The sequence below is a fragment of the Balaenoptera borealis genome (genome assembly GCF_965194805.1).
Source record: "Balaenoptera borealis genome assembly, chromosome: 5".
Classification (NCBI taxonomy): Eukaryota; Metazoa; Chordata; class Mammalia; order Artiodactyla; family Balaenopteridae; genus Balaenoptera; species Balaenoptera borealis.
In genome coordinates, this window is record NC_138862.1 from 65,614,069 (window position 1) to 65,631,006 (window position 16,938).

The 16,938-nt window shown below is 44.5% G+C and overlaps 1 protein-coding gene across 2 annotated transcripts in view; it reads left to right on the plus strand.

Moving 5' to 3' along the window:
- ARHGAP31 (Rho GTPase activating protein 31) overlaps positions 1-16,938 on the plus strand; it is a 115,084-nt gene that overhangs the window by 77,735 nt on the left and 20,411 nt on the right. For both annotated transcript variants that reach the window (XM_082394613.1, XM_082394614.1), the window contains exons 4-8: positions 1,151-1,233; positions 2,198-2,305; positions 3,316-3,458; positions 8,719-8,917; positions 10,971-11,095. In XM_082394613.1, coding sequence (XP_082250739.1) covers positions 1,151-1,233; positions 2,198-2,305; positions 3,316-3,458; positions 8,719-8,917; positions 10,971-11,095 — 658 coding nt within the window. The remainder of the gene's footprint in view (positions 1-1,150; positions 1,234-2,197; positions 2,306-3,315; positions 3,459-8,718; positions 8,918-10,970; positions 11,096-16,938) is intronic.

Below are 16,938 nucleotides of genomic sequence, written 5' to 3' on the forward strand. Positions count from 1 at the left end.
ACAGTAATGACTGAACAACATAAGAAAACCACACCACGGTTAGGATCTTCAAATTAGAGAATATATTTTCTGATTATACTTTTCATTATATATAAATGCAAAGCAAGTTTCCAGCACTGTGAGGAAATACAAAACTGTGTAAGTCACATATGCCTATGAATTCAGGATCACAAGGACTGAAGAGAGCTTAGGAGCCCCTTTTCAAGTATCTCTTGACCTGAGTGGGATTACATAGTTATTATGCATATGAAAGGACTCAGGGAGCTGTAGCAGAAGATTTGTACATTTTTAATATATGTAAACTATACCTCAGTAAAAAAAAAAAAAAAACGATGTAATTACCATTGACCTTGAACTTAGGTATGGCTCCCATGCTGGCAGTCTTGAGCACTCGGCCACTGCACTGGGAGGGGCCCTTGAGCCTGAGCACAGGCAGGACAGAGTCTCAGGACGGGACACAGGGGAATCTGCCCAGGGACACCTGTGTTGTGCAGGAGCCCCGGGCAGGACTGTGACCACACTGCCTTTACTGAAGCCCCAGCCTCTCCTTGAGGGCCTGGGCTGAGGGGGGAACCAAATACCCACACAGGAAACAACCAGAGAGCAAGTCCGGACAAGGCCACCAGGTCTCAGGGGCAAAGCTCTTATCCTGCTGAGAAGGCACGGCTTCACGTCGTTCCTGCTTCCCAGCATCAAAGACAGGCAGCCGGGTCAAGGGATAGTCTCAGGCTAGGTGGGGAGTGGCTCTTTGCACCCCAGAAGATAGCTGGCTGAGTAAACAGGGAGCCAACCTCTCATCTCCATCTCACTCTGTCTCCCTGTCTCTGTTTCTCTCTCCCAGGGTGAGTCCCCGTGACTCTCTCTGCCACACGGGACACACCCAAGATTCCACACCTTTTTTACCAGATACCTACCAAACATCTGAGGAGGCACAGAGACCCCATGTGCCCACATTGTTAGACACCTCCCATCATGAACCCTCAGAGATTTTAGGTGGTTTGTTTTTTCTAGAAAAGCATGCCTCCTGGAAGGACAATCTCTAGGCATGGTTGGGAGGCTGGAGTACCAGAAGCCTAAATAAAACCCGCAGACGCAGGTGGGCATCCCCCTTCTCGAGCACTCACTGGACTGCTTCATTTCCTCTCTGCAGGAGGCGGTGTCCCATTGCCCGGAAGAAGGCCAACTGGCCCGAATCCAGAATGTTATCCAGGAGCTCCCCCCATCCCATTACAGGTAAGAATCCTTGGTAAAAGAAATTCACAGCCTCTCAATGTGATGTAATACCATAGATGCGGGCTAGCATCATAAAAGGGAACAAATTCGGTGGACAGTGGCTTTCCCGGGGCAAGTTGAGGGGAGAGAACAGGTCACTTTTATCAGAGTGAGTTGGTGCCTGACCAGAGACATTGGCGGGAAGGGACAGCCCACGTCTAAGTTACTTGCAGAGCACCCCTCAGAGTCCCGCAAGAATCATTCTGATCACACAAGCCAGCCTCACAGAGATAGTCTAGGTTCTCGCTGAGGTTCATAGCATAACCAAATCTATGGAAACCAAGATGGTTTTTAAACAGGGTTTGACTGTTGCTCTTAAGCGTTTGGCTGACTGATCTCTCTGTCTGCTCATCAGTACCATCCCTTCCATCATTTCATCCTTTCGTTTCATTCTCACAATGTAGCCCCTAATCCTACCACCTTTCCCATTGCTCCCTAAGCCTGCCCAGCTTTTACCAGGGGGGGCAGGTTTTGATGTGGTATAAGGGCTTCCTAGCAGTAACAGATGTTATTCATCCATCAAATGAGCTCCCTAACAAGTGCCAGGGTACCCGTAGGTGCGAGAATTACAATAAAAGCTGAGATGAGGCCCGATTTCAAGACAGTATGAGGCAGTGCTGCCCCGGGTGAAAGGAGGCACAGGCTCCAAGGGATGTGAGTCCCCTATTCTGTCTCTGGCTGGTGCGCCAAGGGCCTCAGCTGACTTCTGTCAAACCCACCTCTTCCCCACCCACAGCCAGTATTCCTGAGGCTAAGAAAATTGCTTCCATCTATCTTGATATCTTCCTGATAGTCCTCCAAAATTCATGAGATAGAAATACTTTAGAGTCTCTTAAACTCAAACTTTAGAAATTATCTCCAGATTCAGGCTTCACACAGGCTCCGAAGTTTCTTACTTTGCTTTTTAAAAAATGAACCGTTACAGGACCTTGGAATACCTGATTCGACACCTGGCCCACATCGCCTCCTTCAGCAGCAAGACAAACATGCATGCCAGGAACCTGGCCCTGGTGTGGGCACCAAACCTCCTCAGGTAACCACCACCCCTCACCTCACTACCTCAGTGAGCTCAAAGCAGCCCCCCATCCAAACGAAGACTGGACTCTTCAAAACCGAAGCCCCTTGTAGACAAACCTTTGGCTAAGTGGTTGTCACACATGGGAATTAAAGGTGATTTTTTTTTTAAATTTTCAATTTATTTTATTTTTGGCCACACTGGGTCTTCGTTGCTGCGCGCGGGCTTTCTCTAGTCGCAGCGAGCGGGTGCTACTCTTCGTTGCAGTGCGCGGGATTCTCGTTGCGGTGTTTTCTTTTGTTGCGGAGCACGGGCCCTAGCTGCACGGATTTCAGTAGTTGTGGCACGCGGGCTCAGTAGTTGTGGCGCATGGGCTTAGTTGCTCCGCGGCATGTGGGATCTTCCCGGACCAGGGCTCGAACCTGTGTCCCCTGCGTTGGCAGGAGGATTCTTAACCACTGTGCCACCAGGGAAGCCCAAATGTGATTTTTAATAGCCTTTGCCTGCTAACCATGGAAACTCTGGAACCCAGAGGTATCTTCTGGCTATTACCAGGATGTGGCCAATGTTATGGGTCTGTATGTTATAATTTCCTGAAAAGGGCTTTCTGAGTCTTTGGGGCTTCCTTTGCTTTTGTTGGTTTTGATGGGGTCCTAGCTGGCTATAACCTGAATCAACTGCTTCATATGACTTCATAAATGATGACCTGCCCTTAGAACAATTGTGTGGAGGTGGAAGAAGATCCTATGAAGAAAAAAATCAATTCCTATATATTCACTAATATAGTGTTTACAGTTTTGCAATGTATAATACCTGGTAACTGTTTCGAATTTGTTCAGTTTGTTTGGAGAGTCCCTTTAATTGATCTTAAATAGTTAAAGTAATACAAATTAACAAACTATACATTTAGGAACTGGGGGCTTGTACAAAAGGCCCACTGGCCCCCCCTTATGCTTAGGGCAGGCTCATTCACTGAATGTAGTGGTAGGGCAGGCTCATTCACTGAATGTGTTTCTTCCACGGTTCAGGTCCAAAGAAATTGAAGCCACTGGTTGCAATGGAGATGCAGCCTTCCTTGCAGTCCGGGTCCAGCAGGTGGTGATTGAATTTATACTGAATCATGTGGATCAAATCTTTAACAACGGTGCACCCGGGTCTCTGGAGAACGATGGTAATGGCTCCTTCTGGCATACACCCTACCAATCACCATTCTTTGCCTTAGGCATGGGGCTCAAGAATAAGTTAGGGTGGGCTGGGATCTAGCTCTCAGTGTCAACTGTGTGTGTGTGCTGACTACACTGTGTGTGTTTGGGGATCGTGCGTACATACATGTGTGCCTGTGCAACAAAAGTGTGGTATGTGTGCGTGTGGCTCTAGCATGTTTCTGATCAGTTGCATACATGGCCTATCCCACGAATGTGGTGTGGTGAACTGGAATACCTTCTGTTGCTTTTAGTGAGTACTTAAACTCTTCTAGTTATTAGCTAGAGACACTGGCAATATTCCTCCGACTATTAGATTTCATCTTTACTTTCAGTATGATATTTCAGAAGTCTTAAGTAAATGAATTAAGAGGCGTCCTATTCATACTCACATATATATTCAGAATGCCTTCTCTTCGCAAGCATTTCTTTTTATAAAAAATAATTGAACTATAATTGATTTACAATATTGTGTTAGTTTCAGGTGTACAGCGAAGTGTGTGTATGTGTATGTGTGTGTATATATATATATATATATATATATATATATATATATATACATATATGAACCTATATTCTTTTTTTGGTTCTTTTCCATTATAGTTTATTACAAGATATTGAATATAGTTCCGTGTGCCATACAGTAAATCCTTGTTGTTTATTTTACATACGGTAGTGTGTATCTGTTAATCCCATATTCCCAATTTATCCCTCCTCTCCTTCCCCTTTGGTGACCATAAGTTTGTTTTCTATGTCTGTGAGTCTGTTTCTGTTTTGTAAATAAGTTCATTTGTACTATTTTTTAGATTCCACATATAAGTGGTATCATATAATATTTGTCTTTTTCTCAAGCATTTCTTGAGTGCTTACTTTGTTCTGCCCTGCATAGGGCACTAGGCATACAGCAATGAGTGTGTGGGTGCGTGTATGCAGACTAGCTAGCATTGAAACCCACTATATACAAGAGAAATATAGCTATTTCACGCTGGATGTGATGAGATGCAAGATATGATGTTTCAGTCCTGTAGTCTCATACTAACATAATTAACCCTAGGAATGCACTGGTATTGGTTTATGCTGATTGAACTCATATGAGCCTAATTTGTAAAAATCAAAAATCCAGCTGATCAATAAGCCTGGTAGCTACCATTTGTGTGAAGGTGATTTTCCAGTATTAGCATACATCACATAACTGGGAGGGCTTATTGAAACACAGATTACTGGATCTCATCCCCAGAATTTCTGATTCAGCATGTCTGGAGTGCTGCCGAAAATCTGTGTTTCTAACACGTTTCCAGGTGATGGAGCTGCTGCTGGTCAGGGCCCACACTTGGAAACCAGTGGTGTATGAGAGCTGTATCTGCAAAATATTTGTATTAGCTGATCAAAACATTCTTTTCTACTTTGGCTAATATACTTGGGAAAATCAAGTATAACCATCAAAGTAATCAATTGCAATTAATATCAAATTTTGATTTCTGGTGTAATTGTTCCCATCCCCATCCTGTCCTCCATGTGGTTTATGATCTTTCTTTTAAAATTCACATACCATAAAATGCACCACTTTAATCATTTTAAAGTGTACAATTCAGTGGTTTTTAGTGTATTCACAGAATTGTGCAACCATAACCACTATCTAATTCCAGAACATTTTCATCACTCCAAAAAGAAACCCCATACCCATTAAGCAGTCACTCCACATTTTGTCTTCCCACCAGACTCTGGCAACCATTAATCTACTTTCTGTTTCTGTGGATTTTGCCTCTTCTGCACATTTCATATAAGTGGAATCACACAATATGTGGTCTTTTGTGACTGATTTCTTTCACTTAGCATATGTTCTCATGTATCGGTATTTCTGTTTTTTATGGCCGAATGATATTCTATTGTATGGATATACCACGTTTTATTTATACATTCATCAGTTGACGGACATATGGGTTGTTTCTACTTTTTGGTTATTACGATGCTGCTGTGAAGTCATGTACAAGCTTTCGTGTGAACATATGTTTTCAATTCTCTTGGCTATATACTTAGGAGTGGCTGACGTTTCTTTTATCTTTATTTTAACTCACACATTACGGATGTATTTTTTATTGTAAGCATATAAATCCTTTTTGAAAGTAAATGAGAAATAATATGCTTTCATTCATTCATCCTTTTGAGTCAACCAATAATTTACTGGGGACTTATTCTGTGCCGGGAACCATGGCGGGCACTCCACATATATCATCTCATGGTCTTATCACAACAACCATCATAAAGTTATCAACCCTCTTTTATACATGAAGAACCAGAGAACCAGAAAAGCTTAGTGTCTGGTAGGACTGAACACTGAACCTAAAGCTTCCAGCCTGTGCTCTTTCCTTACCTTGTGCTGACTTTTAGAGGAATAAATAGTTAAACAGATAAATAAACCATTGTGGAGAATTAATGACTCTTGGGAAATGTCCTTCTTGACAGCAGATTCCATTCATGACTGTTAATGTTAAGGATGTTCCTAATTCCAACCTGGAAATGCCTGTTCTTTTTATGACCATTGCCTTAATCAGCTTTTGTCCTGCATATTGAAATCCAATTTCCTCTTGAGCCTTTAACTCTTGATTGCCTCCAATAATTATTATTCAGTGCATTTCATTTAAATGTTCTTGTTATGAATTCTTATTGACTGCAGTACCATACTTAATGTTTACACAATGGAATAAGTCATACACTCTGGAATTTGAGATTTAGAAATAGGGTTCTACTTCAAATCGGAAAGATTTTAGAAGTCATAGAATCCAACACCTTTAATTGATAGATGAGAGCAATGAGGCCAGAGAGATTGTGATATGCCAAGGTTTATTAAAACATAAATATGTAGTATTGGGCACCTCCTATGTGCCAGACACTGTTCCAGACACTGGGGACAGTGTCCAAAATGGCAAAGCCGCTGCCCTGCATAGAGCTATAGTCTGGTTGCAAAGACAAACAATAAATAAGTTTACAGATAAATACATTATCACTTCAAAGACGATAAATGCCAGGAAGAAAGTACAGCAGGATAATGCGATGGTCAATGACTTGGGGGTGTAATTTTGGTACAGAGTGGACATGGCCTCTGAGGAAGTGATCTTTGAACTGAGATTTGAATGACAAAAGAAACCAGTCATGTGAGGATCTGGGGGATGAACGTTCCAAACACAGAGAACAGGGAGTGTAAAAGCTCTGAGGTGGAAAGGAGCTCATCGCGTGGCAGAAAGTCAGCCAGTGTAGCTACAGAAATGCAGTCTCCAAAGTGGGGTGCCCCACCCAGGGGATGCCAAAGACCAAAGTACCAAAGTATGGGTGTTGGAAGAAACTATTAGAATTCTTTTCCATTGGTTTTATTGTATACTTTGTAATTTCTATGATGTTGTATGTTTTCTATTACACATAAAACAAATACAGTGGTATATATGTATAATTTACAACTATATATATGTGTATACAATGGGAGTATACATTGAAAAAATTTTACTGTATATTTTTATAGACCACTGTGTCAGTGGGCAAAGAGGACAGAGGGAAAGCAGATGGAAGGTCCTGGTCGGTCATGCTAAGAGTTTGGTTTGTCCTCTGTGCTGGGGAAAGCACTGGAGGTGTTTGAGCAGGGCGTGCAGGATCTGAGCATCTGGGTTGCTGTGTGGAGCAGAGACAGAAAGGCTAGAAGCAGGGAGACCAGTTAAGGAGCTATGGCAGAAGTCAGGAGGGAAATCATGGTGGCCTGGACTACATCTTCCTCCACGTACGTCCCAATAAACGTATCTTCAATAAGTTGAAGATATCGTTAAGTCAAAAATGCATTGAATACACCTACCCTACTGAACATCATAGCTTAGCCTAGCCTACCTTAAACGTGCTCAGAACACTTGCGCTTGCCTACAGTTGGGCAAAATCATCTAACACAAAGCCTATTTTATAATAAAGTGTTGACGAGCTCATGTCATTTTTGAATACTGTACTGAAAGTGAAAAATAGAATGGTTGTAAGTTTACTGCTTGTTTACCCTTGTGATCGCGTGATTGACTGGGAGCTGAGGCTCCCTGCCGCTGCCCAGCATCACAAGAGAGTATTGTACAGAGTATCACTAGCCTGATAAAAGATCAAAATTCTACGTACGGTTTCTACTGAATGCATATTGCTTTCACACCATCCTAAAGTCGAAAAATTGTAAGTTGAACCACTGTTGAAGTTGGGGACTCTCTGTGCATGTTAGCAGTGGAAAGGAGGAAAGTGGCTGGATTCAGGATATATTTTGGAGGTAGATACATTTTTATATATCTAGGATATATTTTTACTTAGATCAGAGTTTCTCAGCCTTGGCCCTGCTGGCATTTAGCGCTGGATAATTCTTGTCGAGGGGCTGTCCTGTGTATTGTAGGATGTTTAGCAGCATCGCTAGGCTCTACCTATTAGGCGCCAGTAGCATTCCCCCACACACCTGTGACAACTGAAAATGTCTCCAGACATTGCCAAACGTCCCTGGCTGGAGACAGGCAGTACAAGATTGCCCCAATTTGAAAAAAAAAAAAATTGACTTGGAGAAAAGAGATAATCGTGGACACCATTGATCTGTCATCATCACTTCCATTCTTTAAAAAAACTTACAAGGAAAGAACTGGCTTGCATACACTTGAAGATGATTAGGTAGTGAATAAAAAGCCACTTATCTCTTAGGGAATAGCATAGCCATAAAATGTCTTTCTACTGCAGAGATACAAGGCTAGGTAATTTCAGGAAAGTCGAGGCTCCAACCTTCAGTGCCCCTGGAGCCTGTGTTCTCCAGCTGCGGAGAGGAGCGGCAGTATCCTGCCCTACCCTAGCTGAGCGAGGCTGCCTCTGTGGCTGAACGCACATTCCTGCCTGACCAAAGCATTAGGCAGCTCCCAGGGGCAAATACCCACCACTGTCACTCTGGCCCACAGTAAGTGCTCAGTATATCTGTTGTGTGCATGAATGAATGAATAGTCTGAAAAGTACAGGAATGCAGGCTACCTTCTGAAGCCCCTGTGTGCCCTCTGGTTGGTCCAGCCAGGAGAGCTGTCAGATCCCCCAGAGTGTAGTCTCTGCCCTATAGACCCCACCACGCCCAGGAGAAGCCCCTGTCAGGAGGTCAGGAATGGAGGGGCTGTGGATGGGGGCTCTGGCTGGAGCCAGCGCCCAGGCCTCCTCCCAGGAGGTCTATGAGCTCTTCTCTCCTCTTTACAGAAAACCGGCCGATCATGAAGAGCCTGACGTTGCCAGCCCTCTCTCTGCCCATGAAGTTGGTGAGTCTGGAGGAAGCTCAGGCCCGGAGCCTAGCTACTAATCACCCTGCCCGGAAGGAAAGGAGAGAGAATAGCCTGCCTGAGATCGTCCCTCCCATGGGCACCCTCTTCCACACTGTCCTTGAGTTACCAGACAACAAGTAAGTGTCCTTCTTCCAAGTTCTGGTGGAGGGGGACGGAGGAGGAAGCGACAGAGTCTCAGGGCTGTGATGGCAGCATGGGCTGGGGGTGTGGCCTGGGTTGGGGGGTAAGGAAGCATTCCGGAAGAGAAGGGAGCTGCCTCCACAACATTCACCAGCGGCTGATGCCTTCACTCACTGCCCCAAAGTCATCAAGACCTTGAGCTCCCACCGGAGATCCCTAGTACCATGGTGTGGGTGGGGCTCATAGGTGTCAATAATCAGAACTAAAACCCTTTACTCCTTAGTTGAGACAAAATAAGCTTGACATTTTCAAAAGGAAGGTTGCAAAACACAAAAACTTGACCCCCTCCTCCCACCCTGCACCTCCCACGGGACCTATGGAAGGCGTAGGGATGAGCGGAGGGCAAGTTGACAGAGAGCACCACTCTGGACTGGGAGCTCTGGGAACATGGCGCCTGGGGACGTGCATCCTGGCTTCTGTCCCTCCTCTCTTACCTGTTGGAGCCCTCCCTCCCCTCCAAAACCAAACACCATTCTCATTCACATCTTCCCTCCCTTCTCCTTCTCACGTATTCTGTGGTAACCCTGGTCTCCACACATCCCTCTCCCACCCCCATGCCCCACGGTAAAAAGGAGGCAGTGACTGAAGCAGGGGTCCAAAATTCTAGGCAGACAGCAGGTGGAGGGGCCGAAAGGCAATCTTTTCACTGGAGAGTGTCCGCCTCGCTGTTTGGTCAGTGAAAGGAGGTATGAAAACAGACCTCTCAGACCTCTTATCAGCGTCTTCTTCACGATGGCAAGGCTGTTTCCCCCTGGGGAGGGAGAAAGAGTGCTGCCACGTTGCACAGGGGTAGGGGGCGCCTGTCACACTGTGTGCTCTGGGAAGGGCACCTGGAACTCACCTGGTGAGAAACCCCTCTGTTTCCTGAAGTGCATGGATGGTTCTCTCTCTCTCTCTGTCTCGAAAGACTGATCCCCACTGCCCCTCCCCCTAAATCCCTGGAGAATAAGACTTCCACTCAGGGATCAGGAAGAGTACCTCTGAAGGACAATCAAGTTCACTTTCTCTGTGCCTTCATACCATACCTCAAGGTATGTGATTATATCAAATCCACCCCAAGACCTAGTGCTTGAAAACATCAGGCCAGATCCAATAGAAACCACTAAGCACTGCAGATCTATCTCTGATGGATTGTAAAGTCATGCTGCGCTTGAGACCTCGATGTTCTATGAGAACCCTGCAGAGAAAAGGTCCTCTGTGGAGCCCACAGGTTGCAGGGTTTCATCCTGGAACTTTACGAAGTCTGATAGCAAGGCCGGCTAGAGCCGGGCAAGGCCTCTGTGATGAACCCTGGTGGCACCAGGCCCTCTGGCCCAGTCTAGCACTCAACTTTCCCTGCTTCATCAGAGAAATGAGAGACAAAGCCAGAAACACAGTGACTACCCTCTGCCTTTCTCTGCAGTGACCGCTGACCACACCCAGCAGCCTGCAACTCTCCCAGACCAGGCTCTCTTCTAAGTTGCTTTCTCATCCACCCCCTTTCCGGTCCACCAAAGTCTACCCCAGCCCCCTCCTCGCCTGTGGATGTCCCAGCAGTGTGGGTGCAGTGCAAGGAGCATAACAGGACTGAGGTCTCTGGTCTTTAGTGTTTACTCCTGTAAAAAAAAATAAGTATCTTTGATAACCCAGGACTGAAGTGCTTACCAGAATTCCTACCAGAATTCCCAGGGCTGTGGTTGCTTGAGACCTCTGAGTCTGCCACCAACCCCTGTCTCTGTTTGCCCCCCTCCCCTGCCTGTAATACACATCTTTGTCCCTTCCCCTGGGGAATGTGGTCCTTCACTCTGACTCATGAAAACCTAACTTGGTCATGATGGGCATCCCCAGACAGGGTGAGAGTCAGGCTCAACTTGGATTTTAGAGAGGAATTTCCTGATATGTCAGAGCTGTTCATAACTAAGAACATGTTTGGGGTATTCCTTCTTAGTTTAAAAGTCCCACTGAAATAGCTAGTTACCAAACTAACCCCCTGTGGCTTGGCTCCTTTAGAAGAAAGCTCTCCAGTAAATCAAAGAAGTGGAAATCAATATTTAACCTGGGACGTTCTGGATCAGACTCTAAATCAAAGCTGAGTAGAAATGGGAGTGTATTTGTGAGAGGACAGAGGCTCTCAGGTAAGAATCAATGGCAGTTACATTTATAAGATTTTTTTTTTTTCAGTTCTGTTTCTTAAGTCTTTGGTTTGATTATGTCAAACTCACTAACCCTGAAAGAGAAACTTATAAATTAACTGAAGAGTCTTTTTGGTATTTTAAAATAACTTTAGATTTACAAAAAATTTGCAAAAATGGTACACAGAGAACCTGTAGACCCTTCACACAGCTCCCCCAAATGTTAACATATTAGATAACTGTAATACAATGGTCAAAACCAGAAAATTAATATCAATATAATACTATTAAATAATTCACAGACGTTATTCATATTTGGCCAGTTGTCCCTCTGATGTCCTTTTTCTGGTCCAGGATCCAGTCCAGGAACCTGCATTGCATTTAGATGTCATGCCTCTTTAATCCTCCAACCTAGGACAGTCCCTCAGTCTTCCTGACCTTGACACTCTGGAAGAGTTTTGGCCATTTATTTTGTAGAATATACCTCAGATTGGGATTGTCTGATGTTTTCTCATGGTTAGATTGAGGTTATGTCTCAATGTGTCATATCAGGGGGCACATGAAGTCAATATTTTATTGTTGGTGATGTCAATTTTGAGCACTTGGTTAAAGTGCTATCTACAAGGTTTGTCCCTGTAAAGTTACTATTTTTTTCCTTTGCAATTAATAAGTATCTTGTGGGAGATATTTTCAGACTATGCAAATAGCCTTTTTTCATCATACTTTCATCCATGCATTTTAACATCCATCAGTGGTTCTTGCCTGCAGCAGTTATTACTGTGGTGTTTGCCAAATGGTCATTCTCCATTTCCATCATTCCTTCTACATTTATTAATTTAACTCTACTGTAAGGAAGATCTGTCCCTTTTCCCCCAGGGTGAGGGTCATGATTTTTATTTTTTTATTTTTTAAATTATTTATTTATTTTATTTATTTTTGGCTGCATTGGGTCTTTGTTGCTGTGCGCAGGCTTTCTCTAGTTGCGGCGAGCGGGGGCTACTCTTTGTTGCAGTGTGCAGGCTTCTCATTGAGGTGGCTTCTCTTGTTGCAGAGCACTGGCTCTAGGTGCACGGGCTTCAGTAGTTGTGGCATGTGGCCTTCAGTAGTTGTGGCACGTGGGCTCAGTAGTTGTGGCTCATGGGCTCTAGAGTGCAGGCTCAGTAGCTGTGGCACACGGGCTCAGTAGTTGTGGCTTGCAGGCTCTAGAGCGCAGGCTCAGTAGTTGTGGCTCGTGGGCTTCAGTAGTTGTGGCACGTGGGCTCAGTAGTTGTGGCTCATGGGCTCTAGAGCGCAGGCTCAGTAGTTGTGGCGCACGGGCTTAGTTGCTCCACGGCATGTGGGAATCTTCCTGGACCAGGGCTCGAACCCATGTCCCCTGCATTGGCAGGCGGGTTCTTAACCACTGTGCCACCAGGGAAGCCCCAGGGTCATGATTTTTAAATAGGAATGCTGCCCTGTGGGAATTATATCTGAGTAGTGAATAGGAATTGATGCAGGAGGGAACTGAGGGGACCACTATATAATGGGGAATATAACCAGTCCGGCTGAATATTGTGTCAGAAAGCGGAGGCCAAAGAAATTTGCCACAAAGACATTTAGTGTTATAAATTGAAAGCATGATATTTTAAAAATGAGGGCAATTGTTATGAAAGCAAGTAGTAAAAGGTAAATGTACAAATGTAATGAGCAAACTTGATTGAATACTAGTTTGAAAAAAAAAAGGACTACAAAAGATAATTTGGGGGACAAATAGATTAGATTTTAGATGATACTGAAGAATAGTACATTCTCATAGGGTGCTGATGGTTCTTAGGAGACATATGCTAAAGTTTAAGTATTTAAGGATGAATTGTCAAAATATTGAAACTCACTTTCAAATGATTCAGCAAAACATATGTATGTAGGTAGATAGATAGATAGAAAGAGATAGATAAAGCAGACATGTGGCAAAATGTCAACCTAGGTGATAGGTCTAGAGGTTTTCAACTTTTCTGAATGTATGAAATTCTTAATAATAAAGATTTAGGAGGAAAAACTAATGCCAATAGGAAAAAATGAGGTAATATTTTTAAGGACCTTCCTCAAGCCCAGTGATAATTGTACTCCAAGGATCATAAAGCACAGATGTTAGAAATTGTCACATTGGCCTATTGGAGTAATGAGGGATGTCACAGGGTATAGTAAGTACAGTGGTTTAGGCTGTAAGTAATGACAAATCCAACTCAATTGGCTTCTGCAAGGAGGGAATTTATTGGGACACCCAGATGTAGGGAAGGCTTCAGGGGTGGTTTAGTACAGTGGCTCTGTCTCCATTTCTCCGTGTTTTCCTCAGCTATGCCCTCCTCTGTAGGTCAGCTTTATCCCCAGACTGGCTTCCTTTGCCTCCACAAAGTGGCTACAATAGTTCTAGGCTTTACCTTTGACTCTCACTATATCCAGAAGGAGAAAGAACATCATTTCTAGTAGGTTGCTCCTAAGGGCAGGGACCCTTCTTTCCCAAAAGCCCCAGTTAAGTGTCTGTCTGCCCCCCTCCCTCCGCCCCACAATAGTAGCCTTCACTGAGTCACATGGGTCAATCCCTATGGCTATGGGAGTGCCCTGTGCTGATTGGCTTAGGCCTGGGTTCCCGAACCAATCACTGGCATGAGGAATGGCATTACACCCCTGTGTGAGGAATGAGATGCACCCAAGATGTACAGGGCTCTGTGAGAAGGGGAAAGGGAAATGGATTCTGGGTAGGCATCTACAATATTCATTATATAGGGAAAAATGTCTTTCACAAAATGGCAAGATGGCCAGGTGAAGAGGGCAGGTTGCTATAGGTATGGTAGAGCACATACAAATCAGAAATTAGGATTCTCAATGGAGAATTTAAGGGGGAGTACCTGGCAGGAAACCCCTGATCTAATAATAGATTTGCTGAAGCACATCAGAGAGCCCTTCAGTTACAGAATCAGTGACACAATGAAAGAGTTTCCCCAAGTAACAAAAAGTTAAAAAAAGTAGAACAAAACAATCGAGTAAAAATAGATTAAATGATTTTCTTTGATCTTGACTTATGAAGATTTCCACCCCCACGTGGTTTTCAAAAGGAAGAAGCCCCAGGTGCTGGATCAAACAGCGGTAAACTCACAGAATGCACAGGATGTCCCTGGCCAGCTTCTCAGCTCGGCCGCACCTCAGAATCACCCATAGAGTGTGGTCCATACCCACAGCAGCTCTGCCTCAGGGGTTCTGCAGTGAAGTCAGAGTATTGGTAATTTCTAAAAAGCTCCCCAGGTGATTCTGATATGCAGCCGGTGTTGAATACCACTGCTATCTCATGAATAAGCTAATCAGAGATAGTTCATCAAACTGGCTGCATTTTGATGGGATGCGGGGGTGAAATTAAAGAACCATCAGCGTCAATATAAGTGGCTCTCTGTGACCTTGACTACTGCCCGAGTGGCTGCTTTTCACCAGAAGAGTGTTGCTGGATCCCTAGAAACTAAAGACTTGGGGGTAGGGAGTGGGGAGCCTTCTGGTCATAACCCACCAGCATGGTCACTGTAAATGGCACGTGGGCTTGCTATGTTGAAATATGCGTGTGAAAAAAGGAAATCAGTGGATTAACATATTTATTGATAAATAATTTTTAAAATCTTTTTTTAAAACTCCATATTTAAGAGCATTTTAAAAATTGATTCACCATGTATATAGTATTGGGGGGTTTTTTTGGTGCGGGGGCAGGTGAAGGGTTTTTTTTTTTTTAATTATTAGCACCTTTTAAATTATTTATTTATTTATTTATTTATTTATTTATTTATTTATTTATTTATTTATTTGGCTGTGTTGGGTCTTCGTTTCTGTGCGAGGGCTTCCTCTAGTTGCGGCAAGCGGGGGCCACTCTTCATCGCGGTGCGCGGGCCTCTCACTATCGTGGCCTCTCTTGTTGCGGAGCACAGGCTCCAGACGCGCAGGCTCAGTAGTTGTGGCTCACGGGCCTAGTTGCTCCGCGGCATGTGAGATCTTCCCAGACCAGGGCTCGAACCCTTGTCCCCTGCATTGGCAGGCAGATTCTCAACCACTGCGCCACCAGGGAAGCCATGTATATAGTATTGGGGGTTTTTTTTGGTGCGGGGGCAGATGAAGGGATGTTTAACCATGTTTAGAAAATGGAACAGAAATAGGAAATACTAAAGGATAAGAAAAACTTGGGTATTGACTGAATGGAGATGCATAAACTTTGGAGTCTCCCAGACACTGGTGTACTGGAATTTGTATATTATCAAACAGGAAGATTCCAGGGAACCCTCCAAAGTGAACTCCTTTGAGTAGGGAAATAAAGCCATAGAGATAAACCAAGAGAGGGGAACCCAAGGACCCAAAGAAAACTGGTGGATGCATTTCCATGAGGCCAAGGTCCCAGACAGAAAAATATAATCTAAATACAGTTAGCCCTCCATATCCGCAAATGCAGGACCTATAGATAGGGAAGGCCAGCTGCAGTACACCATTTACATAAGGATCTTGAGCATCCATGGATTTTGGTATCCGTGGCAGTCTTGGAACCAGTCCCCCAAAAATACCAAGGACGATTGTGTAGTCATAGGCCAAGGAGTCCTGAGTGCTTAGTTTCTATCTAGACAAGGAGCCAGGGAATTCTTGGAGACTGTTCCCAAAAGCAGCTACTGTGGCCACCAGGACCAGAAGGAGCTGTGTTGTCAGATAGAGGGTCCAGCAGGAAAGGTGAACACTGATGGCCCTGCAACCAGAACTCTTACCCATCCTCCGTGACACTCAGTGACACCTGGTCACTACCCCTGAAGGGTGATATATGAAACCCAGAGGGAGGCCAAGAAATGCAGCTTTTGGAAAACAAAGGCAAAATCTTGTCTCAGAATACACGAATGGGGAGTTCCCTGGTGGTCTAGTGGTTAGGATTCGGCACTTTCACTGCCATGGCCTGGGTTCAGTCCCTGGTCAGGGAACTGAGATCCCACAAGCCGCGTGGTGTGGCCAAAAAAAAAAAGAATACACGAATGAAGGGAGGCTGGCCAGGCAGTTTTAGAAGCCATTTTGTAAACTTGTGGGAATAGTCAATCTTCTAAGAATGAGAATTCTGGCTTACCTCTGGAAGTAAGGAGGTGGAAGGCAATCTTGGCGTCACCAAGGCTTTGCGTGAACGTTGCTGTGTCCTTCCAGAGCCCAGTGGGACCCAGGCAGAGAGAAGCCCTGAGCCTGGGAGGCCAAGGGGCTAATTCAGAGCCTCTCAGAAGGAGCAGGGTTTGGAGCAAGAAGGAAAAAAAGAACTTTAAAAGAGGGACAAAGCAAGTGTGAGTTAGGGCCCGATTTGGGTCAGGGCCAACACTGAGTGCTTCCTTTAGAACCATGTCCTGGGTTTACCCTTGTTGCTGAGCCCTAGTTTATCTTGAGTAACATCAACAACAACAATAAACAATAGTTACTCCTTCTTGAGCATTTACTCTATTCTAGATTAATGCAACCTATTTTATATGCACTACTCATTTCATCCTCACAACAGCTCTACGGTTCCTCCTCTTCATGCCAAAAAACTGAAGTTTCCAAAAGGTAAGTTGCTTCTCTGAGGTCACACAGCCCAAAAGTGGGAGAATTGGGATTCAAAGCCAGATCTGCCTGGATCCAGAGTTACCTTAAAGCCACAAGTCCTGGGGCTCCCGGTCAGCTTCTAAATTGCCCTCTCTCCCCTCCTAGCAAGTTTGCCCTGGAAGCCTTCCTGAAAAGACATGATGGTGTTTGTGAAAGTGCCTAAGCCTATGCCTGAGATAATAAGTTTTGATTTATTTAAACCATACTCTTCTGAAAACCTACCTAGGTGGCTTACA